The 26813-nt window shown below is 42.3% G+C and overlaps 1 protein-coding gene across 1 annotated transcript; it reads left to right on the top strand.

Moving 5' to 3' along the window:
• Positions 1–11030: 11030 nt before the first annotated feature.
• Positions 11031–25784, top strand: SUMO1 (small ubiquitin like modifier 1). Its single transcript, XM_073306442.2, has 5 exons — positions 11031–11320; positions 17622–17696; positions 19339–19416; positions 23983–24054; positions 24928–25784. The coding sequence occupies exons 1-5, from the start codon at positions 11309–11311 to the stop codon at positions 24994–24996; spliced, it is 306 nt and encodes a 101-aa protein (XP_073162543.1). The 5' UTR covers positions 11031–11308; the 3' UTR covers positions 24997–25784.
• The last annotated feature ends 1029 nt before the right edge of the window (positions 25785–26813 follow it).

Raw genomic sequence — 26813 nt, 5'->3', positions numbered from 1 at the left:
CCCGCCGGAAGCAGGGGGCGGGACTCAGCGGATGACGGAGCTGGAGAGAGAGGGAAGAGCGCTGGGCGTGGCCCCAGTGGATGACGGGGCGGGGCTGTGAGAGAGGGCGCGGGGGCGGGGGCGGGGCTGAGCGGGTGACGTGACTGGGCTGTGAGGAGAGGGCTCGGGCTCGGGCCCGGGCCCGGGCCGGCTGGGTGGCAGGAGGAGGCTGTGGGCGGGCTCAGAGGGGGTAAGAGCTCTGCTCAATCCCGGCTGTTGATCCCAGGGCTCCTGGCAGCCCAGGGGTGGCGATGGCCCTGGGATGAAGGGGGAAGCCTTAGCAGCAGGCGCCTTGTAAGCAAGAAGTAATTATATTGATTAGGCCTCAGCTGGAGCCTTGTGTGGCTGGTTCTGGGCCTCACATTTCAGGAAGGATGTGGACAAATTAGAGAAAGTCCAGAGAAGAACAACAAAAATGATTAAAGGGCTAGAAAACATGAGCTGTGAGGAAAGATTCAAAAGACAGGGTTTGTTTAGTCTGGGGCAGAAGGGACGTGATAACCATTTTCAGCTACATAAAAGGTTGTTACAAGGAGGCAGGTGAAAAATTGTTCACGTTAACGTCTGAAGATAGGGCAAGAAGCAATGGGCTTAACTTGCAGCAAGGGAGGTTTAGGTTGGACATTAGGAAAAAGTTCCTGTCAGGGTGGTTAAGCACAAAAAATTGCCTCAGAAGATTGTGGAATCTCCATCACTGGAAGTTTTTAAGAACAGGTTAGACAAACACCTGTCAGGAACGCACTAGTTATTATTTAGTCCTGGTTTGAGTGCAGGAGACTGGACTAGATGACCTCTCAAAGTCCCTGCCAGTTCTATCGTTCTGTAATTGTATAAGTCTGTGGGGCTGTCTTGTGCATTCCTCTGGAGTTACATTCCTCCGGAGCCCCCAAGCTGTTGGGAGGCTCATGTAGCTGGTACCACTGTGATCATTTCTGCAGGTGACTACATTGTATTTTATCAGGGTTGTTTGAACCCCTGCCCCTTCCTGCCCCCCCCACCCCGAGTGTCCTGGCGGTTAATAAGCTGCAGGATATACCTACAACTCACATCAGTGTAGAAGCTGGCTCTAGCTCAGAGTTGCTGAATTGTTTGGATTTCCAATTGGTAAGACAATCCAACTTTACGTTTTCACTCTTGCCCGTAGACCTGTCTTGGGCTCTAGGCTTGTGAGGTTCACAGAAAATGTAGTCTGATGCCTTCATTTTTTATTAAGATGGAGGAATGGATCTGTTCTAAGTAGTCCCCCTATTCTGACCACTTGTATCAGATGCTTAGACAGTGTCTAATGGAAAAGGAAGTATGTGTATGTATATATATATATATATATATATATATATATATATATATATAAAGCTGATATAGTTCTCTCTACCCCAAAACAAAGTCAACGAATGTTTCTGCACTTCCATCTGCTTTCCCCTTTCTAGTCTTCCCTGTCTCCTTCTCTCACCTCTTTAGCCCAAACCAATCTCCTCTGCAGCTGTTTGTGCTCTGGAGTATGACTGTTGGCTTCTTCCCATCTACCTCTATCCTGGTGGGCTCCAGGATCTTCATCCAGCAAGTCTGGCCTCAGTGTCTTCTGCCCTATTGGAAAATGGCTCTCCAGCACAAGAATTTAAGCAGGCTCAACTGGCCTTCAGCTCTCTGGTGTCTCAAGTGTTGGATCTGAATTGGTTTGACATTGGCCTCCTCCATCCCCACACCTGGGGTGAGTTTTCAGTTGTAGGGCCTTTCTGTCCATTCATGTACTGGCTGGAATCCATTCTGAAATCAAAATAACTCCTTAGGGAGGATAGAAAGGCCATTAGCACCTACAGCCAGTGCTGGTAGGGTATACTGGCTATTCTGGCTCAAGCTGAGCTCTTCACTTAAGGCCATTGTAAGACGATTTTAAGATAAATGGGTTAGTTACACATATGTTCTTTGTAGCTTGCGTAGACTGTAGGTGGTTAAGCAAATGTAACAAGGCCTTGAGAATAACATGTTAAAAAGTTAGAAAGTGGCGTCTAGCAAGACAAGATCTGGAGAGGATGCTGAGCTTGGAATATGGCTAATAAGATAAAATGGAAGTTTCTGGAAAAGGGGCCTCTCAACAATAAGAATTTATTACAAACTCGTTCTAACAGACAAAGAGAAGTTGTCTTGTGATGTGATAAACTTATAGTAACCTCCAACATACTAGCGTTATCTTAAAATATGGGCTTGTGTAAGGAGGTGAACCAAGCTTTAAGATCCATAAATTTAAGATAATGTGAAAGAGAGGCCTCACAGTCATATCTTGTTTCAGCCAAGGCCAAGAAAGAGGTCAACCACAAACTGGCCAAAACCTGTTTTTTATAAAGGTCAGTACGACATCGCTTGTTTGTTGTATTGTATAAAAGAACCAGGCTTGCTAGGAGTATTTATCAGATTCTTTCTGATACCCTGGCTTGCTCCAGCATAAGAGGGTTATCTCTGGGGCTCATCCTTTTGTGAGTATTTTGATCAAATGCTTATGAATGTTTGTTACTGTTTGGGTATAGTAACTGCTTATTATTTAGGCTTTTAGACATGTTCAGAGCAAGTGTATAAATACCATTGGGCCTTTGGATTTAATAAAGGAATTGATGGTTACATTCATGTCTGGTGGTATCCTATATTACTAATACCTATAACAATGATTCCAACAGCCATATAATGACATTATAAAGCACTTTTAGCAGAAGGATCCCACAGTGCTATATAAATATTACTAATAGATTTACAAACTATATGCAGGATTTTTTTCACACAGCACTGAAGTGGAGCAACTGTTTAACGTTGCACAGCAACATTACATAACAGTTTAAGACAGGGGTGGGCAAACTTTTTGGCCTGAGGGTCACATCGGGGTTGCAAAACTATATGGAGGGCTAGGTAGGGAAGGCTGTGCCTCCCCAAACAGCCTGGCTCCCACCCCCTCCCCCTTCCCACCCCCCGACTGTCCCCGTCAGAACCCCCGACCCATCCAACTCCCCCTGCTCCTTGTCCCCTGATTGCCCCCTCCAAGGACCCCCACCCCTAACTGCCCCCCCCAGGACCCCACCCCCTATCCAACTCCCCCTTTCCCTGGACTGCCCCCACCTCTATCCACACCCCTGCCCCCTGACAGGCCCCCCAGGACTCCCATGCCTATCAAACTGGCCCCTGCTCCCCATCCCCTGACTGCCCCCCAAAGAACCTCCACCCTATCCAACCGCTCTCTGTTCCCTGACTGCCCCCCCAGGACCTCCTGCCCCTTACCCAAACCTCCCCGCCCCCTTACCATGCCGCTCAGAGTGGTAGGACTGGCTTATGGGAAAGCCTGAGAGGTGGGCAGGTGCAAGCTGTGCTGCCTGCATGGCAGTGTGACTGCGGGGGAGGGAGAACAGCAGGGGAGGGGCCATGGGCTAGCCGTCCCGGTCAGGAGCTCAAGGGCCGTGCAGGACGGTCCTGCGGGCCAGATATGGGCCGTAGTTTGCCCACCTCTGGTTTAAGAAGTCTTGGAAGGAGATGAAACTGAAACTGCAGTTAATATCAATGGGAATTGTGTGCATATCTTGAATGCCATAGATCAGTGGTGCAGGTCAGGGTGCTGGGCTGGGCGTGCAAGCTCTGGGGTGGGGCTGAGGATAAGGGGTTTGGGGTGCAGGAGTGGGCTCTGGGTTTGAGGGGGCTCAGGACTGGGCCAGGGGATTGGGGCACGAGCTTACCTCGGGTGGATCCTGGTCAGTGGCACAGCAGGGGTGCTAAGGCAGGCTTGCTGCTCGTCCTGGCACCGCGGACCACGCTGCGCCCCGGAAGTGGCCAGCAGCAGATCCGGCTCCTAGGTGGAGGTGCGCAAGCAGCTCCGTGCGACTCTCACCTGCAGGCACCAACCCACCCCAGCTCCCATTGGCTGGTTCCCGGCCAATGGGAGTGCAAAGCCAATGCTGGAGGTGGGGGCAGTGCGCGGAGCCCTGTGACCCCTGCCCCCTAGGAGCTAGACCTGCTGCTGGCTGCTTCCGGGGCACAGCATGGTGTCAAAACAGGTAGGAACTACCCTGCCTTATCTGGGCAGAACCACTGACAGGACTTTAAACGGTGTGGTCTGCAGTGCTGACGAGAGCCACCATGACCCAGTGCCTTCCATTCCGTGACCCCAGTACTGGGTTGCGACCCATACTTTGAAAATCACTGCTGTAGATGGCTCTAACTTGAGGAACTTTATATATTACCCTGAAAAATACTTGTGTTTTTCTGTTACAGGTGACCAGGACATAAAGTCCAAAAACTGAACAGTGTCCTGTTCAGTGAAAAAGTACAGAACAAAGCCAGTGGACAGTAATTTATTTATATCAGATGCTCTTCATTTATTTTCTCTGGATAGCTAGGAGACTTGGTGATATCTATCCCTTTGGGTCTTGCTGTCTAATTAAGGGCCTCCACATACATTTCTCATTAAAGACAATGGGTCTACTCACATAATATCTGTTGGCAGGGCTTTTCTAAAATGCTCATCATCATGGCTGTAGCCCATAGCCACAGAAATAATATTCTGAGATAACTTTTGTCATCAGAAGGTATGTTACAGTTTCAGTGTTGTTTTGTTTTGAACTGTGCAAAGTACTTCTTAAATCTTCTACCAAGTGCTCCTATAATGCAGTAGTTATAAATGTTTGAGTAACTTCTTACTAAACATGATACTTGTAAATATTCAAATCACTATCCAGAATGTTATGGTTTATTAATATATCATTTGTAGTAACAGTATGCTGTCTTTATGTGTTTTTACTGCACTAGTCTTGTTAGGTTTTATTTGATAACAGATTTCTATGTCCTCCTGAGTTTAACTCTTTGTTTATTTTTCATGACTTAGTAGGTTACTGAACACAGATTCGCTTTCCTCTCACTAAAGGAAGAAAATTAAAGTTAATTTACTCTGCTGTTGTGCACTCATGCGGTATCTCAACTGCATTTCAAGCTGGACAAGAAACTGCTTTGCTTTGGAGAGATTATGTATACAGCCTGTGTGCTCTGTTGTTTTATCTTGAAGTTTCAAGAAGGCTTTTTCTTTTCTTTTGGGTTTTGGGAAATGCGTTTTCTGACAGTTGTCACAGATCAAATACCACATTTGTTCTTTTTCCCAAGAAACAAAATTAAAATAGAAATATAATGTGTTAATTAATTTAAAAATGCATCTTGCCCCTGTTCCTGGAACTCAGGAAGTTTGAATTCTGACCCTGGTCTATGAGTTGAATGTATCACTACAATGAGTTAATTAGAACACTGAATTCAAATATCATCAAATTTTCATGCGATTTGGATCTGAGTCCAGATTCAAACTGCGCAAGATCAGGACAGTGTCTACTCTTGCTTGCACTAGTGTAATTCCACAGACTTCTGCAGAATTATTCCTGATTTACACAGTCTTGTCTACACACAGATTTTGTACTGTTATAATATTTTGATTAAGGGCATGATTTTTCTACCAATATGTGTGGACACAATTATATGCTGGTATAAAGGTGCCTTATATTAGTATAGCTTGTTGGTCTTCCCTATGAGAATAGTTATACCTTTAAACTGATATAACTACATCCATACCAAGGGGGTATAGTAATGATGCTAGCATAGTTAGTGTCATAATTTTTGTATGTTTAGACAAGGACTAAAGGAGAATCAGCCCCCCTGAATTAATCTATAATTTAAATTAGTTTGAGGAAGTGCTAAGTTCTTAGATCATTTACTTAATTGCATGTGTACTAGAAAAGCTTTTTCATTAATTCTTTATTAAATATGTTAAATTTATGTGTGAATTAATATTGTTTATTAATTATTTATAAAATCAGAATTAGGGCCCTACCAAATTCATGGTCCATTTTGGTCAATTTCATGGTCATGGGATTTTAAAAATCACAAATTTCATGATTTCAGCTCTTTAAATCTGAAATTTCATGGTGTTGTAATTGTAGGGGTCCTGACCCAAAAAGGAGTTGGGGTAGGGGGTGGGTGTCACAAGATTATTGTAGGGGAGGTTGCAGTACTGCTACCCTTACTTCTGCACTGCTGCTGGCAGCGGTGCTACCTTCAGAGCTGGGCAGCTGGAGAGTGGCGACTGCTGGCCAGGAGTCCAGCTGTGAAGGCAGGGCCACTACCAGCAGCAGCAGTGCAGAAGTAAGGATGGCATGGTATGATATTGTCACCCTTACTTCTGCGCTGCTGCCTGCAGAGCTGGGTGCTCGGCCAACAGCTGCTGCTCTCTGGCCACCCAGCTTTGAAGGTAGCAGCGCAGAAGTAATGGTGGCATGGTATGGTATGGTATTAATCATCCTTACTTCTGCGCTGCTGCTGACGGGGAAGCTGGTTCAGAGCTGCGTGCCCGGCCAACATCTGCCTCTCTCTAGCCACCTAGCTCTGAAGGCAGTGCAGAAGAAAGGATGGCAATACCGTGACCCCCTGCAGCTCCCTTTTTGGTCAGGACCCCCAATTTGAGATACGCCGGTATACCCTATGAAATCTGGGAGGAGACCAGATTTCAGTGTCTGAGGCGCATTTTTCATGGCCGTGAATTTGGTAGGACCCTAATCATAATGCTGTTTCAAAATAAGGAAGTTTGCCAGACGTGACTGGTTTAAAACATTCATGTGTGTCACCTACTGGTTTCTTGAGAAAGTGCACCCTCACTCTGCATGATTGCATTTGACCTACTTTTATGTATATTTTGAATAACTGAAAGGCTGAGAATTAAATAAGGGATAAGGGTCCCAAGCCTACAGTCTTTTCTCAGACAAAACTCCCATTGACTTCAGACAGAGTATTACCTGAGTAAGGAATGCAGGACTGGGTTCAAGATACATGGGAACATGTAGGAATTAAAAAAGAAGGGGAAAGAGAGGTTCCAAGTGATGCCTATGCCTGATAAATTAATGTCAGACACTCCCCACTCCATTTGAGGGGGTTTGTGTAATCCAGAACGTGATCTGAGTCAGCCACCGTTTGAATTCTTATTTCCTGTTTCTTGAGTAAGGAATACATGGTGGGGCCAATAACCAGAAATCTGGTCAAATTCTGTATAAATAAGGTCTGCTTCTGCAGTCATTGCATGCACAGAACTCCCATTGATTTCAATAGAAATTTTGCATGTGAAAAGACTTTGGCATTGGCTCCTCAAGATTAACAGTTTTCCTTTATATTTTAGTACCTTTTTTAAAAAAAAATTACCTGAATGAAACGGTGACAATTTAAATAAGAGAGGCAGGTGCTCAGCCTTTACAAAGATCAGGGTCCATAGACAAGTGCGTTTGTGAAGCTAAGATAATTGATGTTTGAAAGGCACTTTGAGATTCAAAGATGGAAGCCGCTACAGAAGAGGAAAATATTATGTTAATTTATATTTTTCAGCAAAAAAAAAAGATAGTATTTGAGAGAGTTGACCCACATCTCTTCACTTTATTCAGACTGGTAATGCTACTCAAGGTAATGCAAGTTCTCTAATTATTAAAGTGATCATGATTTGTCTCTTGATCAGGATCTTTTAATCACTCTAGTTAGGTTTAATTAGACTGTGAATCCAGCAATATAGATTTATGAGTGAGAGCAAAAATAACTAATTAACTAGTATATGTAAAATAAACCTCTAAAATTATCTACAATGGCGTCTAAAAAATAGTTAATGCCATGATTTTAAAATCCAGTATCTGACGGTCATCTAGGTCTGGAAAAAGATGCTTCATTCCACTGAAAAGAGCATTCCACTGGTATAAAAACGCAGTTTCTAGGCTTTCTGATTCAAAAGGTTTTGACTATAACCGTTCAGCATTGAATAATACTTATCCTCTCTATGTCTTGTTTTGTATGGGCACCCACCACTATATTTGTATCTGAGCACCTTCCAGCTTTACAGGTTGGTATTGTGAGCTTTCTAGTGGGTCCCATACTAAAGAGCTGAGAGGAACTGTGTGATGGAGTAAAGGGGCCGACAGGCAGGGAAGTAGTTAAAAGCCTTTCCCAAACAGTCAGCCTCTGAATTCTGTAAATAAGGATAGGTTACTTGCTCATTGCATGAATGGTGATTAATCTTATTGGCATCAGGCAGTTGATTTCCCTAAAAGATGGGGAGGGATAAGAATAAGAAGGAAAGATTATATATAGCACCAGGGAATGCACTGAAAGAGGGTAAAAGTGAGCTTACAGAAGAGGTGAGGGGTTGGTTGTGATTGTGTCAGCAAGGTTTACTGTGGACATGGTTGAGAGAAACTGTTGGTATGTATATTTGGTCCTTAAAATACAGGGTACTTTGTTGTATTTTAGTTTTAAATGAAGTATGTGTTGAAGGTATTTGAGTTCTAGCTGAGGTCTACATTGTGTAATTTGCTTGATGTATTATTATTGTTGTTCTTAGAGGCTCACCTGATATCAAGATCCCATTGTGCTAGACCCGGTACAAACACATAGTAAGAAATGGTTTCTGCTGTAAAGAATTTCTTTGTAAACAAGACAGTGGGCAAACGGATGTATTATTATTGCCATTTTAAGTGTGGGGACTTGCTCAAAATCATCCAGGAAGTGTATGGTAGAGCTGAAAATTGAACAGATATCTAAATCCCAATCTATTCCCATAGTCACAAAATAATCTGTTACTTAGAATCACTGTGAATACAGTTGTAATAGAACTTGGAACATGAGCAGCTCTTAGCTGCTATTTTCTATTAGTGTTATCTGGGTTAGTTTAAAGTATCCATATAGTTCAATTTTTGTTTGTGGAGTCTAGATTTTTCAGAATCTCTTCTGTTCATTATGAGTTTTTGACTTTAGCTCTCCTGATGTTGGATTGCTGCTTTTGGCTTTGCAGTCCAAGAAAGCTTTTCTAATAAGGAAGAAAATGCATTTTTGTAGTTGTGTACATGGAGCCATGTTGAACTTTTGTTTCTTTCAGACTCTTCTAGTCTTTTAATGCCACAACTAAATATTAATTCCTTCTCCATTGATTTTATTCCATGAATTGTCATATAAACAGTTTCTCAGAATTGTAGTAATGCACCCCCCAATTGGTTGATGCAAGTCTGCTCCTTGATGCGGCGTTGTTTCAAGTAGAAATCAGTTGATTATGAAATACAGCAATGTAGATTTAGAGTCAGATTCTCTGTTGTTCTTCGCCTTGTCTGTTCATTTGTACTTGTGCAAAGTGAGTGTAAAAGACTACCACTCAGAGTTGGTAGGGTTTTGCATGAGGATAAAGGACTATAGAAGGGGCAGGATGAATCCAGGCCCTTGTTATCAGAACTGATGTTCCTGGGAAGTGTGATTTCCCTATTCAATAGATAGCTGTTTCAATCAAGTTAAAAGCCTGGCTAGGTAAGGGAGTTCAAGTAGGATTCTCGTCTTTCAGTGGGACCAAATTCCAGTGATTTGTATCCAATTTATCTGAAGAAGTACTTCCACTACCCCTTGCCAGTCAGTTCTTATTACATGTATTTTTACATGTAGTTAGTACTTAAAGCAAAATATATATTTACCAATATAGTCTTCTCCACAGTGAGCATGTTCAGAAGACAAAATGGAACAGGAGTACTACTTTCATTTTTTTTTAAATATCTGGCATAAAAGAATACTAGTAAGTATTGCAGTCCAACCCACCAATACTGTAGGTCAGTCTACATTAGAAGAATTTTCACCACTGTCACTACTGATGCATACCTCTACCATGGCTGTGCTGCACTGATGCAAACCAGGGCTTGCATTGCAGTGGCTCAACATGTCTACATACAAGGTTTGCACTGGTGCAATGTAGACCAGTTCTGTTATTTACATAGCATTGTATCTTTTTTTTCCCCTACACTTGTATACCAAACCTACTGTTACCTGACAAAAGTTTTTTAAAAGCCCATTGCCAAGTATATATGCTAAAATTTTAGCGAGCATAATGAAAGAATGTTCAATAAAATGTTTTTTTTTAAACAGCAGAGTCATGTGATCTTCAATCTAGTGGTTGGGACAACTATACAACTTTATTCAGCTGTTGCTTGCTTCTTGCACCTGGCTCTGAAGCAGCTGGCATTGGCTGCCAAGAATACAAGACTAGAGGGATCTCCTGTCATCTGTTATGGCAATTCCTATGTTAATTATTGAGGAGCTATGAAAAACAACCTATTTAGAGACAACTGTCTTGTCTGTCCTGATCTTGGCGTTCGAGTTCTTCTGTTCCTGCTATTCTGTTCTTTTGGTTAAATTAATCATCTTAGTGACCATTTCATAGAGCTCAATTGTCATGTAAAACAGATGAACACCACATTCTAGTGGGAAATAAGCAGCAAGAGGTTTTTGGTTTTTTTTAATATGTCTTTATATACAGCGTGCCACATTTATTATAAACCAAGTCATTTTGAGAGAAACAGCCTGGAAATGATGTCCTGCAAGAAGTTTGATGTAAGCTAGTGAGTGTATCAGAGCACTTTGGGCTGCACCCTGGAACCCTGCAAATCTGCAGATATCTTCTTGATATGTGCTGAATATATTTGTGGATCAGATGTGGATACACATTTTTGATCTGTGCAGGGCTCTTCTGCCCCCTGGGCCTTGATAGGATGTAGCTGTAGGGATTTAGGCCTTCATCCTGTACGTATTTATGCCAAGATGGGGCTGCTGCTCCCCTGAGTACAGCTATGCCTGGTTCTAAATCCTTCAGGGGATGGTATTGCTGCCTTGCTGTAACAGGAGGCACAGGTCAGCAAGAGACCAACTTGCCTGCACACAGGTGCAGGTACAGGTTCACCTAAGGCAACTTTTGACCGAACTTTGTAGTGTAGGCCTGACCTGCCTCTTCGTGGGCCCAGGGCCTTTGATGGCCCTGTGGTGAATGGGGTGCGAATTTGGAGCCTGTGTTCCACCTTGGAGCTGGCGCTACAGAGGCTAGCGGGGAGATGGGTGCGGTACCCCCCTGGTGCCTGCAGCCGCGCTCCGAGGCCCGGCCGCGGGGCTGTGGGTTCAGTTTCCCGACACTGAACTTGGCTCTGGGCGGAAACACCCGGCACGGCTGGCAAGGCCAGAAACCACTGTCCGCCCGGCTGGGGGCAGAGCGCCACAGCGCCCCGCCGCTGCTGCAGCCGCCGCCGGCTCCCCGCAGGGCTGCCCCGGGGCGGACGGGCGGAGGGAGGGAGGCTGCCGCGCCGGGCGGGAAGTGAGCTCAGCGCACAGGAAATCCCGCCCGCCTGGCCTGTGTTGTGCTGCCGAGGGGCAGAGAAAGGAGCCTAGCGACCGAGCGGGGCTGGCGCCGGAGACCACGGGCAAAGCCATGTCTGACCAGGTAAGGGCCCTCCCGCGGCCGGCTGGCCGGGCTGAGGGGCCCGCGGCGGAGGGAGCGAGGCTCTGGAGCCGGCCCGGCGGCCTCCCCGCCGCTTCTCCATAGCCCTTAATGGAGACTGGAGGGAGGGGGCGAGCGGCGCCGGGGTAGGGGGCCCTGCAGGCCCTTGAGCGGCGGGGGTTGGCCCCGTCCAGTGCCCGGGCGCAGCCCCCCCTACCCTGCGCCTCCTCAGCGGGGCTCCGCCTGGCACCCCCCGGGAGAAGGGCCCGGAGAGCGGCTCCCCTTTTCCCCCACTTCGCGATGCCCGCCCACTCTCCTGCTCCCTCTCCAGGCGGGGCTGCGGGGTCCCCTCCCGTGACTGCTTGACCCGGCCTCCCACCCTGCCTAGGCCCAGGTCATACAATGGAAGCCTTCCTTGGTCTGCTTTACGGGGGTCAGTCGCTGGTGCCCCCGGTCCTGGCCTGCCCCAGGGCCCCCGCCCCCTGCTCGGGGCCGGAGGAGGGAGAGGCAGCCCCAGAGTTTGCAGCCTGGCTCGGATCTGACAGCAGGAGATGAGGGCTGATAGCTACAGCCAGGATTTAAGCTTCTTTCCTGTTAGGCCTGTACTCACGCTGGGGAGTTGTTGTGATTTGTGTTTAGTGCTCCTAATTCTAATCGTATCCTGGCTACCTTATTTCATTCCCAAGATTTGTTCAGGAACTATTAATGATGTTCATTAAATTGTAGTGTGTGTGGTTTGTGTGTGTATGTATTCTGTCTTTAGATGACACTCTCAACTAGTATTGGCGTGAAAAATGTGGATTTTTCATAGCAGTTTTTTGAAACCTAATTTTAGTAGCAATGTGTGGTATTTAAAAAAAAATGGAAATGCTCTAAAATGCTTCTATAGTGTTGGGAAGCGGAGCACTGTTGGTATATGAGAATCAGGAAGCAAAACTGGCCAGAAGAGAATGTGAAATTTAGGCCATGACATATCCCCAGTTTGAACCCCATTTCAGCTGTTAATGTAGTTAAGGTGTAAGAAATCCCTAGTGTGGACAGGAAAAATCACTATTTACACTGGTGGACTTTACCCGAAGTTCAAGCAGAAGTAGACTTAACTAGTGCAAATAATGGCATTGCCTGTTGCTGCTAAGGCTTTACACTATTTGAGCTCTGCAGGTGTCTGACAACTGATGGCTGTCATCAGAATAAGGCCCACAACAAGACCAGGCTTAAGTAAAATGCAGAAAGTAAACTAGCAGCATAAATGGAGGAGGGGGAGAGGAAACTTTGGACCAGATCCTGCAGACCTTTGCTCACATAATTGCCCTTATTGATGTAAGTAGTGCTGTTGTCATAAATGGAACTACTTGTCTGGGTAAGAACTATTCAAATTTGCAGTATAAAGCCCTTTTTCTGAGAAGTCTTTCCATTTGAATCTAATGTGATACTAGTAATAGAGATAGGGAGAAGTTGATTAATGAGGTGACAGGGTTCCATCAAATAATCAGATTCCAACTAAATCTGTTCAGAATGGCAGTCATGGGATAAGAGGGAATGTCCTCTCATGGATCAGTAACTTGTTGTAAGACAGGAAACAAACGGGAGGAATAAATGGTCTGTTTCAGAAGGGAGAGAAGTACATAGCATGGTTGTCCAAGGATCTGTACTGATACCAGTGCTGTTCAACATATTCATAAATGACCTGGGGAAAGGGGTTAACACTGCAATGGCAAAGTTTGCAGATGATCTAAAATTACTCATGATAGTTCAGTCCGAAGCAGACTGTGACGAGTTACAAAGGGATCTCATGAAACTGGGTGATTGGGCAAGAAAATGACACACAGAATTCAGTGTTGATAAATGCAAAGTAATGCACATTGGAAAATATAATCCCAACAATACCTATAAAATGATGGGGTCTAAATTAACTGTTATCACTCAAGAAAGAGATCTTGAAGTCATTGTGGATAGTTCTCTGAAAACATCTGTTGAATGTGTAGCAGCAGTCAAAAAAGCTAACAATGTTAGGAACCATTAGGAAAGCATAGATAATAAAGCCGTAAATGTCATAATCCCACAATATAAATCCATGGTACACTTACACTGTGAATACTGCGTGCAGTTCTGGTCACCCCATCTCAAAAAAGTTATATTAGAATTGGAAAAGGTACCAAGAAGGGTAACAAAAATAGCTGGGGATGTAGAACAGCTTCCATATCAGGAAAGATTAAAAAGCCTGGGGATTGTTCATCTTGGAACAGAGATGACTAAGGAGGAGTATGACAGAGGTCTATAAAATCCTGAATGGTGTGGAGAAAATGGATAGCGAAGCATTATTTACCCTTTCCCATAACACAAGAACCAGGGGTCACCCAATGATATTAATAGGCAGCAGGTTTAAAACGAACAACACATAATGCACAGTCAACCTGGGGAACTTGTGGCCAGGGGATGTAGCAAAGGCCAGAAGTATAACTGGGTTCAAAAAACAATTAGATAAATTCATGGAGGATAGGTCCATCACTGGGTGTTAGCCAAGATGGTCAGGATGCAACCCCATGGTGTGGGCGTCCCTAATCCTCTGACTGCCAGATGCTGGGACTATACAATGGGATGAATTGCTCCATGATTGCCCTGTTTTGTTCATTCCCTCTGTAGCATCTGGCATTGGCCACTGTTGGAAGATGGGATACTGTGCTAGATGGACCATTGGTCTAACCCATTATGGCCATTCTTATGTTGAATTAGGCCACAAGTCTCTTACAAAAAGCAGCCTTCAATAAGTAATCCTTTGTTATGCCTCAAATCTGCAAAGATTTATGCATATGCTTAACTTTATGCACTTTGAGTAGTCTTGTTGACTTGAGTGGGAGCTCTTGCGACCCATAAAGTGTAGCATGCATGTAAACTCTTGAAGATAACGGCCTTACAGTGGGACAAACATGTAAATGCGCTTAACTTTTACTTCCACAGTTAGTTTCATTGAAGTCAATGAATAGTTGACTGGAGTTAAACATGCATAAATGATAGTGGGAATGGGCTCTAAGGTGATATTAGTGCTCATCTTTCCATGCAAATAATTTTTCTTGGAGTTAGCCATGTTGCATGGAAAAACTACGGATTCTTTTTCTCCTATCTTGTGCTGGAAGTAGTTGTTTCAGAGGATATTGTCCTCCAGGGATGTAATCATTTGTTAATAATGGCAATTATAGCTGTCTTAATTTAAACAGTGAACATAAGAACAGCCATACTGGGTCATACTGTCCATCTAGCGCAGTATCCTGTCTTCGGACAATGGCAAATGCGAGGTGCCCCAGAGGGAATGAACAGAACAGGTAATTATCAGTTGATTCATCCCCTGTCGCCCATTCCCAAAGTGGGATATAATCAGTTTAGTTTTCATTAGAATGAGATAAAAGATCATGTTACTGATAATAAAGGGGGGAACAAAATGGGATGGGGGATACAAAAAGCTTGTGGGTCCTAGGTAACAATCCCAGAATATGGGGAACAGACAGAGTCACAGGAGGGGTAGGTGTGTAGATTGGTTTAATAAAGAGGGAAATTGTAGAATCTAATAAAGCAAATTTAACTTCTAATTAAATATAGAAGAATGAATCGGCATAATATTGGCTTCATGTAGCATTTCTTTTAGCTAAAATATTGCTAACTGTTAGGAGTATAGGCAGAATACATAAATTAACACCACTTGTTTGCTAAATGTCAGCACTGGTGGTGTGTGTACTAATCATCTTATAATCATGATTCTAAAATCTTATTGCATATTATGTTCTTGAAAATTGAAGGTCAAAATCTATAAAAAAATAACTAATTTATTGTTTAAGAAAATTACAATGCAGCATTTGAAGTGTTTTGTTTTGTGGTTCCGTTAGTTGCAATAATAAATACTTGGCCCTCTCAGCACCTTTTGTCCAAGGACTTCAAAGTGTTTTACAAGCACTAATTAATTAAACCTCATGACATAAGTATGAGGTAGGTATTAGAGAACATTTTTTATGCTGCTTAGGAACCCTTTCTGTAAAACAGTGGCTATAGGAACTTTTTATGTCCCGAATGAAAAGTCAGAATCTGATTCAGAAGTGGTTTTATTCAACATTTTTATTTTGACCGCTAAGTAGAAAACTTTCTTTTCCTAGTATGATCGTGAATACCAGTCTTTTAACTGCATGTTAAGTGGTAGGGACTTGCACATGAACTGTTTTGTGAAATGTTTAATTTACAAATGAGTGATTGTAACTTAGTTGCCATCAAGTCTACCTAACTGTGCATTTGCTCTTTAATTTCTTCTGGTGGCTTTCCCATCCACCCATTTTTTCCCCCTTAAACCTGCAGTAGGGGAAAAAATGCTCTTTCAGTTTTGCCTGCCCTTGTTTGGCTCCAGATTACTGGGATTTTACTTTTTAAACTTCAGTTGTTGGCAATGCCATTCTTGACTCTAACCCATTTCAGTCCCCCTTCTCTCCCCCCCCCCCCCAAAAAAAATTCCATCTCTGCTTTTGCTCCAGTTTGGTGTATAGTGGGGTTACCTGAGGCTTTAATCTTGCATCTTTGTGACATACTGATATTTTGATCCCACTAATTCCCTTTTTGTCTTCCTACTGTCTCCCTTTCTCATTGCATTTGGCGTGCACTGCCTCAGTTTCCTGGAGCGGAATCAAGCCTCCTATGGATCACTGCTTTCCACTCATATCAACCAAGGAGGGCTGTCATGGTAGTGATGCTCTGCTTTAGACTCAAGAGTATGAACTCTGTGATACCCCACACAAGAGCTCAGAAACTCTGGTGAGGAGAGCTAGATAGATAGAACATTGACAAGAGTTGATTTGAATCCTCTGCATGGTAGTGAAGTCCTCTCTTATTATGACAGCAGGCTGGCTTGCAAATTGGTTCTTTTGCATAGTGAACAGAGATGGTGACTGCATACACTTAGAATTTAAATACCCTTTGTAGTGATGGGTTTCTCATATGTTAGCAAAGCAAATGACTAATTAGCATGAAGTTATGTTATACTTCAGTGGGTGTGTAGAGATTAGTCTCTCTCCTCTTTTGGAGGATTATTCTGTCCAGTGTGTAAATGCTAAAAATGTTCTTTCCGCAAACCCTTTCTGTAATTACAGGAGAGTGATTGGCCATTAGGTGAAAGAGGTCCATGATCTAGGTCTCCAGAAAATGTCTGTCTTTTGGTCCTTTTCTAGCCGAGAGTGTGATCCAAACTATCCTCTCACTCCTACAAGTAGTGCCTTGAGATTTGGGTTGAGGCCTGTTAATATGGCAGGATAGTGAGGGGGAAAATGGCAGGGAGGGTGGAAGTCTTTATCGCCAAGAAGGAATTCTGGCACTGGGGAGCTATAAAAGCTTTGATCTTGTCCATCTTGCTGGGCAACAGCATGCTGAAGAAAGGTGATTGAAACGTGACTTGTAGTTTGGTGAGATCCTCCTCTCTGAACACTTTTTTTAAAGATTTCTCTATCCAGCAACTGCTTGAATTTATGCAGTGACTAAAGGTGTAGGTGTAACCTTGTTCAGTGCCATAATACAGCACATCCATCAAAATGTACAAAACGGTTCAGAGCTGCCTGGCCACGCCTCCACCTAGCAGCTGAGTGAAGGGGATGTCGCCACTTCCGGGGAGACCCCCAGATAAGCGCCACCCTGTCCAGTGCCCGTACCCCCTCCCACACCCAAACTCTGCTGCTGGGGTGGGGGTGGGGGGGCCAGGGGCCAAGGGACTGCCCCAGCAGTGGCCTGGCGCAGGGGCTGCCTGAGCTGCCCTTGAACCAGGTGCACGGGCTGCTGCAGAGGTCACGGAGGTCACTAAAAGTCACAGAATCTGTGGCATCCGTGACAAACTCACAGCCTTATTTATAACAAACATACCATGACACAAGCTATTAATTGGGGATACTGTTTACACATGGGAGTGAGGGCTCTGCTCATTCTTTGAAAGTGGTAGTGACTTGTGATGCATCTTTACACACTGATGCTATACATGCAACAAAATCTGTTTACTTCTGCCTCTGTTTTAGCATATGAGACAGAGAAAGATCTATTACTGCTTTCTCCATGTTTCTCTTTTTGAGCTTATTTCAATGGAGTTAAACTGGTGTAAAATTGCATTCTTTGTTTTAATGTCTTCTAATTCATCCATTCTCTTCTCTGTTCCTCTTTCTTAGCTGCTACTGTTAATCACTGGTGTAGTGCTGATTCATTGTAATAAGAGAGAAGTTAGCGTACTGTCTAATGAAAGTAGTTAATAAGTAGGATTTATCAATATCCCTGTGGAATGTTTTTCTTTCAGGAAGCAAAACCTTCAGCTGAGGACTTGGGAGATAAGAAAGAGGGAGAATACATTAAACTCAAAGTCATTGGGCAGGTGAGTTCTTTTACATAATCAGTTACTGGCAGATATTTCATAGTTGTCCATGTATAGCCTGCAGATGGATCATCTCTCTTAATTACACATATGAACAGCTAAATTCTGGTACCCTACAATTCTTTGATCTGGAGTTTTCCCCCCAAATTACCCTCCTACTTACCAGTTGCCTATGGTGGTTCTCAGTATAGCTCTAGGTGTCTCAAACATTAATTAATTTTATCCTTGCAACTCCTGTGTGAGTGAAGGGAGTAGTAGTATCCCTGTGTTACAGATGAGGGATTGATGAACAGAGAGATTAAGTGACTTGCCTGAGGTCATACAGGAAGTCTGTAGCAGCTGATTTTAGATGGACAGGGATTCAGGCTAGCATTAAGCAAAAGACCATCTTTCCTCCTGGACAGGAATGGGGTGAAGGTGCCATTGGTTGTTTACTTAACTGTTTGTGGGAGGTGAGGCCAATTCAGACTCTAGCCAGCAACTTCTCTTTAGAGATAAAGGCTGTAATTTTCAGTATAGGAGGGAATGAGAACTTCAAGGCCTTCATGAACTGAAGTAATTCTGCATAGAACCAGGGTACTGCGGGAGCTACTGGTTCACTTGAACTCTTTTAATATTAGGAATTTTAAGACTTTATTAGCCTGGCAATTTGGTGCTGGTTGGAATCTGGGGACCAAATTCAGTGGAGGCATAAGACGGTGCAACTCCAATTAGCTTCAGTAGAAATTGTAATTACTTAGCCCTGGTCTACACTAAGGGGGGGGAGTCTGTAAGGTATGCAACTTCAGCTATGGGAATAGCGTAGCTGAAGTTGACCTACGTAGATTGACTTACCACGGCGTCTTCATGGCGGTGAGTCAACTGCCGCCACTCCCCCGTTGACTCCACTTGCGCCTCTCCTGGTGCTGGAGTTCCGGAGTCGACGGGAGAGCGCTCTGGGATCGATTTATCGCGTCTAGAGTAGATGCAATAAATTGACCCCTGATATATTGATTGCTACCCACCGATCGGGCGGGTAGTGTCGACCTACTCTTAGATAAGGGCTGAATGTGGTCCAGTGACACAGAACATATTTCAAACACTTGCATTTGTAATCATTTTGTCACCTCTTGCAGTAATGTATCTTTTTGTAGGACAAGGACAGCTCATTAACTTACTGTTGTATTGCTGAGACAGCATGTCTACAGTGGTAGATACTCTCTAAATGAGCAGGGTTTTATTATGAATTTTGAATTGTGAGCTTAACTTGCCTCTTCTGGAACTTGAGACCAGAGATCTGCTGTGTATGATGATATTTTTATTAGGCAGATTGGAGGATAAAGATGGAGACACAGACTATTATTAATTTTTTTTTTTTTAAATTCAGAATGTCTTTAGCAAACCATAAGCCATATCATACCATCTATTTTTGAGCAGAACTCCCCATGGAAGTGAATGGTGAGTTCTGATTAATGTGTTGTAATATGAATCTCTAGTAGGATAACTTATCAAGCATTACTGTATGCACATTGATTGATGGTCCAGCTGTCCAGTAAAGCTGGTGTTGGGTACATTTTGTAATAAGTGTAAAAATTAAAACCTGCTTCAAACAAAACAAATAGTTATTACAAAGAGGGGTAACTTCTTCCTATTCTGTTCTTAGGACAGCAGTGAAATTCACTTCAAGGTGAAAATGACGACACATCTCAAGAAACTCAAAGAATCATACTGTCAAAGACAGGTTTGTGAAACAGTGGCACTGTCCTATTGAAAAAGCACTTTAACCTCTCTTTCCTCCCTTCCCCAAGTAAAGGGATCTGCTTGGACAGGTGAACTCATGTCAAATCTCTATTCACCGGAGGGATAGACCCAACAACCACAGAACTATGGACCTCCTAATTAAGTTTGACAGTCATTAGCATTTATGCTGGACAGCATGATGTGGACCCTGTCCTGTTATAATGTGTTCAAATTATTGGTTGAAATTACAAGGTATCTGTTAAAAGCAAATGCTCCCTTTTTTAATATGCTCATGCGTTTTCTTATGGGTACTGTAAAAGACGCTTTACCTCTTACAGCTCAAAGTGAAATGCACTTAGAATTGTGGAATACTTTCACTGTTGTATGGAAGCAGAATTAGACTTACAACTGCCAATATTGTTAATATGGTAATAAATTGACAATGTGTGACTACTAAATTCATTGCATTAACGATTTGGTAGAAGGGGTAAACAGTGAGGTGGCAAAGTTGTAAATGATACAAAATTACTCAAGATAGTTAAGTCCAAAGCAGATTGCAAAGAGATCTCACAAAACTGGGTGACTGGGCAAGAAAATGGCAGATGAAATTCAGTGTTGATAAATGCAAAGTAGTGCACACTGGAAAATGTAGTCACAGTGTTACATACAAAATGATGGGGTCTAAATTAGCTTTTACCATTCAAGAAAGAGATCTTGGAGTCATTGTGGATGATTTTCTGAAAACATCCACTCAGTCTGCAGTGGCAGTCAAAAAAGCTAACAATGTTAGAAACTATTAGGAAAGAACACCCACACTGTGAATACTGCGTGCATTTCTGGTCACCTCATCTCAAAAAGATCTATTAGAAATGGAAAAGGTACCAAGAAGGGCAACAAAAGTGATTAAGGATATGGAACAGCTTCCAGCTGAGGAGAGGTCAAAAAGACTGGGACTGTTCAGCTTGGAAAAGAGGTGACTAAATGGGAATATGAGAGAGGTCTATAAAATCATGAATGGTGTGGAGAGAAAGTGTTCTACCCCTTCACATAACACAAGAACAAGGTTGATGGAGTTAATGCGCAGCAGCTTTACAACAAACAAAAGGAGGTACTTCTTCATATGATACACAGTCAACGGGTGGAACTTGTTCCCTGGGGGATGTTGCGAAGGTCACAAATTTAAAATATGAATTGGATACGTTCATGGAGGATAGGTACATCAGTGGCTGTTAGTGAAGATGGTCATGGATTCAACCCTGTGCTCTGGGTGTCCCTAAGCCTTTGACTTCAACATGCTGGAACTGGACAACTGCAGATGGATCGCTCAATAATTGCCCTACTCCGTTCACTCCCTCTGTATCAGCTTGCATTGGCCACTGTCGGGAGACAAGATCCTGGGCAAGATGGACCATTGGTCTGCCCAATATGGCCATTTTTTGTGCTGCAAGGGATCAGATTTATCTTCCACATCAGTTTCTCTTAAAACTACCAATTAACATTTCTCTTGTTTGCCTATTCTGTGTTTAGCTATTGGATCAGCAGTGGCCTTTATGTGGTCCTTTCTTCAGCAGCGTTCTTCAGGTTCACCCTACCAACTGAGCCATCACTGCTTATGGTCAAACATTTTTGTGTTAATAGAGACAAACTAAACTTGTCAACAGATAGCTTTGTAGTGAAGCTTCATTCTTTGGTCATATGATGTCTTCATTTTTCTGTGTCCTTGTCATTGTGAGATTTGCTGCTACGTACAGGAAGAAAAAGTATTCTTAATATTTATTGCTTACATCTCATTGAATGTATGCTGGGTCTTTTTCAGATGAATGAGAGAACGCTGCCATGATGAGCTTAAAATCTTAGGGCCTGATGCTGTGAACCTTTTAACACAAGTTTTGTGTGTGTCAGTCATACCTAGATCTATAGGTTACTCTGTATATCTAAAAAACAAAAACTCATCCTATAGCAGTTTGAATGGATACCACTGTAGTATGTGTATACTATAGAATGAAGTTTTTTTTACTTCTTACCTGGGCTATAACTTGGTGAACAAAGTAACCATGGAGATATTTTAGGTTTCCTTATCCAAGTGTGCTCAAAGGCAGATGCTTCTATGTCACATCATCTTCTGAGAGAGGAGTCTTAAGGTAGTTTCTTCCAGGGCCATAAAAATGCTTCCCAACTGTAAGAGGGATTACTAGAGAAGGTCTTCCTTTCCTATTAATTTGCCTACCTGGTTAACTTGCAAGCCATTTATCTTTGAGGTACAATACACGACAGACTTTGGGTGCTTCAGAATAATTTATCTTAAAAATGACTCTGTGCAAGTTATTTAGTTTAGAAGAGCTTACTGTAAGTGACAGTAGCTGTGTATGCAGACATTTTAATATGGATTTAATAACCTCGAGCTACTTACCTTTTGCTGATGGCATAAAACAAGATGAGTATGGGTTTCGTTATCTGGTGTTGCTATACTGGCATATTTAGAGACCAGTAGTATTAACTGCACAATTAAGATTGGGTCTTATTTTGCACTTGAAGTGGGAGTTGAACCTGTATTGTATGAAAGATACAGTACATCTGGCCCAAATTTTTGAGCAGATTATCAAATATATCTGTTTGTTAGACTGAATTCTAATCACTTTAAATTGGCATTTAAAAGTTCTTATTCTGTCTCTTGGTTATTGCGTGTGTTTTGGTTTTTAACTTTTTCTAGCTTAACTCTGAACTATGGAATGTCAAAAATACATACATTGTGAGTGTTTGAGGTCTCTTTGGAGTCATGTAATTCTTTTTCTTTTTTCTTTTTAAGTATTAGTATTATTCACCATAACTGATTCCATGTTTGCTGCAGTTAGCAGATGAATAACTTGATTTATGTCAGCTACTTCCGTTCTTCAACATGGGGTGCAAAAGCCTTTTTGAATGGTTCAGGAAAGAATACAACACTGCTTTCTAATGTATGCCCCCAGTAACTTCCTTGCATCCATAATTGTGGCTAGCATCGGGAATGAATTTTGCTAATCCAAGAGTGTGTTTGGGGAGTCAGAGAAGATCTTTGACAAAGGACATTTGTCACTTTGTAGAAGACTGGATCTTGGTGAAGCTGTTCAGTTGGTTCAGGAGTAAAGTTGAACAGTTTAATGAAAAACAAGATCTTCAACAAAGCAATGAGTGTTGAGGAGTCTGTTCTTTTTGAACCCAGTCAGCTGGGTTAGAAGTTCTCCCACTGAACTGGTGGAACAATTCATGGAGATCCTGGTCTGAGACCATTCAGCTGGTTCAGGAGTGGCGCTCTTGAACCCGTGGAATAGTTTCACAAAGAATATAGCACCTTTGACAAATCAACGGCTTCTGACAAATATCAAGGTCTTTGTGCATGGAGCTATTGTATTGGAGATCTCTTCTTAGGCTTTTAGTATTCTTTGTCATTACTGAATGCTTTTGAGCAATGGTTAGCTGTTGAAAAGGAAAATCTAGTTTTGACCAGCCCTACTTTAGGGGAGCAGTACATTGCCTATTGTCACATGCCCCCACTTATGACCCAAAATGGTCCAAATGGAAGAAGAGCAGGTTTTTCTAGTACAAGCAACATTTATGTTGTGTAGTAGATGAAGACCTTTGGCAAAGCAGTGGCTATGAAACACATCTTTGTGAAGCATGGCTGGATAGGTCTTCTGTGAAAGCCTTTGGCAAAACTCCTGAGCCAGCTGGACTCTTTCACAAAAATCCTGTTCTTAATTAAGTCAGCCATTGCTGTGTCAGAGATCCCTTTTCAATCTGGAAAAAACCTAGGAAATTAATACACAAAACCACTGTGTTGTGTTTCAGTTAAAGCTGGCCCACACACATACCTAACCCAAATCCACAAAACCAGGAAAAGAAAAGTTAAGGTGTCTAACTATTCATACCCTCTTTCTCCCCTCAGACACATACCTAACCACTAGCACAACCACCATACACCACAGACAAAGCATCACTATTTTCTCATCCCCATTGGAGATGCCAGCCTTCCAGCACCCCTTTTTCTAGACATGAGTGATTCCCCTGCCCCTCCAACTTGTGCAGAAAGGATAGTGGGGAAGGAGTCTGGTCAGTTTGTGGTGATGCTGGGTGTGGGAGTGTTGGGAAAGGGGGTGCTGGAATACACAGCATTGACAGAAACACTACCCAATTTCTGAGAACAAAAATCTTATTCCTGTTGATTTGCAGGTCAGAAAGAACCCAGCTTGACTTTTAATACTAGGTAGAGTTTGCAGGGTGGAGAGGAGTCAAAAAAACCTCTTTTCTTGTAAACTGGACAGACTTCATGTGGTGGTGGTTGACAACAAATACACAACTACAGTCCGCTTGCAGAATAAAATTGTACTTTAATGTTAACATTCGCTTAACTATTTTAGTGCACTAGGTGCGTAATAAAATACACACAGCTTAGATGCTTGCACATCAGTTGCTAGTACCCAATCTTCAGTTTTCAAATTCTTTGCTTATATTGAAAATGTAATATTATTTGTGTATCAATTTTTAAAAGCTTACATGTGCTTTACTAAACATTTCTGTGGCTTGTTTTTAGGGAGTTCCAATGAATTCACTCAGGTTCCTCTTCGAGGGTCAGAGAATTACTGATAATCATACCCCCAAAGAGGTGAGTTTCTTTCCTTAATAGAAGGCAAGTGGCAGCTTAAACAATGCACCATGGGACAACTAAAGAAGTAGACTGTGCTTCGCATGTTAGGGATTTCACTGTTCAGCCAAAACTTCCATTATTTGCTTGAAAATGTTTTTTAATACAAGTATATGTACTCATCTTTACCAGAGAGACGTAGGAAAACACGAGTAGCTTGTTTTCTGTTTACTATCCATATCAGGATTATACTTAATTGTTGCATAAATTTATTCCTGGTATTGCAGAAGTTATAAAGACTGACCTTTTGGACTCAGGATGTGAGTTATGCAGTATTGATGTAATCATCTTTTGGTCTTAAACTTTCAGCTGTCTAGAGAATGGAAAACGAACTTGAAAACTTTTAGATATCAGTTGTAGTTTCTGAAGTGAAAGTCCTTTGTTATAACCAAGTAAGCTAAACGATCTATAATTTGCAGTCATTATGCCATTGGTACACAATTGCATGACAATCGTGCAACAGCTGCACAAGAATAAAGTTAGAGACTTTAAAAAAAAATAGCCAATGATTTTTTGGGATCTGGAAAAGGATTTGGACTCCCTACAGAATATTGCCAGTTCTGAAGTAGATGTCCTGCAAAGATGAAACAAGTGACTTGGGGGGTGGGGGAGCAGTCTAAATAAAATTATTAGTGTTGGCTAATAAGGCAGTGACAGAGGATTATTTTTCCACCACTTTGTCCTTTTGAGGAAATATGGCTGGGGAGAGGAAGAAAACCTTTTAGCTCCCTTGCTTGTCCAGGAGCTGCTGTGCATTCAAAACATCTGATTTGTAACAATTTTGTGTGTTTGTTTTTTTTTTGTTTTTGTTTTTTTTCTTCCCTGTTCTCACAGCTGGGGATGGAGGAGGAAGATGTGATTGAAGTTTATCAGGAACAGACAGGGGGTCACTCTACAGTTTAGATCCTTCTGTTTGTTTTTTCTTTCCCCTTAATCCTTTTTTATTTTTAAATAATAGTTCTTTTGTAATGTGGCGTTCAACACTGAACTGAAACTGGCACCCCATCTCTGGGAACTTATTTTCAAACATCTGGTATCTTGAATTCTCGTGCTCATTATACACTATAATTTCTGTTTTCATTGTGCTGAACTCTTGTGATCCAGCTGCAGCCCTGCTCCTTTTCCCCCACCCCTTTAAAATTACATGTACACACATGCATTTGTATGTTCGCTAGGATCGTGCCTTTCAGGCACGAAGGTTGTAAGATCTGCCAGGTGGGCAAGTGTTCCTAATGACTTCCAAATCAGCCCTGAAGTTTTGATGTGTGACTGTTTCACTCCTGGACTATAACTTTCAGTGGGAGATGAAGTTTTTCAGAGAACTAAACAATGGAGAAATTGTGTGTCCATAATTGAGAGCTGTTTTCCTTAAATTGTGCTGGGGACCTGGGAAAGAAGACTGTCCAGTTGGAAATGAAAAAGATCTGTACTTTCTTCCAGAGATGACTTCACAGAAGACATAAAATTGAAAACCCTGTCTATTCTTAAATTTTGGCAGAAGAGCCCAGAAAAGTTCTTTCATATAGCAATTAATACACAAATATTCATGCAAGAATGTACGCAGCAGACACTTGTAGTATTCTGACATTCTTGTTTGTACCTTTTGGCCTGGGACATGGGTTTTGAATGGACGTTGTCTGTACCAGCTTCATTAAAATAAACAAGAAAAACGATTTTATAAACATTAACAATTTGTATTTTCTTTTCAAATATTTGGAGATGAAAGAGCAAGAGATGTGCTTATTTAGTAAATATTGATCAGAGCCAGCAAATATTACTCTCTTAAAATATACACTGTAAACTAGAATTCTGTTGTTCCCTTCTTACTCCAAGTATTGAATACTCATTGATTTTTTTGTTTTGGTAATAGTAATGTGCATTTCTTTCTCTTGAAGCTATTAACTGTTTCTGGTACCTGTTAGATGATGAAAATATGTACTTGGAGCTTCAGTTTGGATTCTAAAACTAAAGGTTAGATTGAAACCTGTAACTTGGAAGGGAGAGTTGGAAGGAAATAGGTTTTCAAAAAAGCCAAACCCCAAAAAGTTAACCTTTTCCCGCTAGATCACTGTGTCACAAATGGTCTGGGTCAGTAGTGCCCCAAAGTAATTACCATCTGATGGGTGAATGGTGTCCTATCTAAAATGAGTTACAGGCTCATTGCAATTCCTAACCAGGTATCCACATCTCAAGAGGTACCACCATTGTGGGTACCTGCCTGGGCCATCTCAACAGAGCATCACACAATTATGAATGGGTCACACTTAAATGGGTCTTACAGCTCAGGTAGAGGTGGATTGGCAGGACGGTGTAGAAAAATGCATTGCTTTGCCTCTGCTACATGTGACGTGCAAATAAAAAGGACTTGAGTTTGCAGGTTTTTACATCGAGCACTTTTCATGAAAACTCAATTCACATTGTCATTTTGCTAAAATATGTTTTATACTTTCACAGATGGGTTTTGAGGGTTTTTTATGGAGCTCACTGTACAGTTATAAATGCATTTCCTTTCATGCTTGTGGTTTGTGTCCCTTTTCCCATCTAGTAGTACACTTCTTTTGTACTCCTAGCTGCACTAAACAATTCTTTTAAAATATTAAAATTTTGCTTTAACAAAGTCAGAGAATATGGAATTTTTTAAGTGTTATGTTTAACCAAATGATTTCCAGAAGAAGAATAACCTTCAAAAGAACAAATCACCAATATAACATATGGTGAAG

Source organism: Lepidochelys kempii, chromosome 11, assembly GCF_965140285.1.
Source record: "Lepidochelys kempii isolate rLepKem1 chromosome 11, rLepKem1.hap1, whole genome shotgun sequence".
NCBI classification, from domain to species: Eukaryota; Metazoa; Chordata; order Testudines; family Cheloniidae; genus Lepidochelys; species Lepidochelys kempii.
The sequence above is the reverse complement of the archived record's forward strand: the minus strand, read 5'-3'. Positions and strand labels throughout refer to the sequence as shown.

Coding starts and splice junctions, on each gene's coding strand:
- SUMO1 (XM_073306442.2), top strand. Junction 19,417..23,982: donor AATCATACTGTCAAAGACAG/GTTTGTGAAACA, acceptor GCTTGTTTTTAG/GGAGTTCCAATGAATTCACT. Junction 24,055..24,927: donor ATAATCATACCCCCAAAGAG/GTGAGTTTCTTT, acceptor CTGTTCTCACAG/CTGGGGATGGAGGAGGAAGA.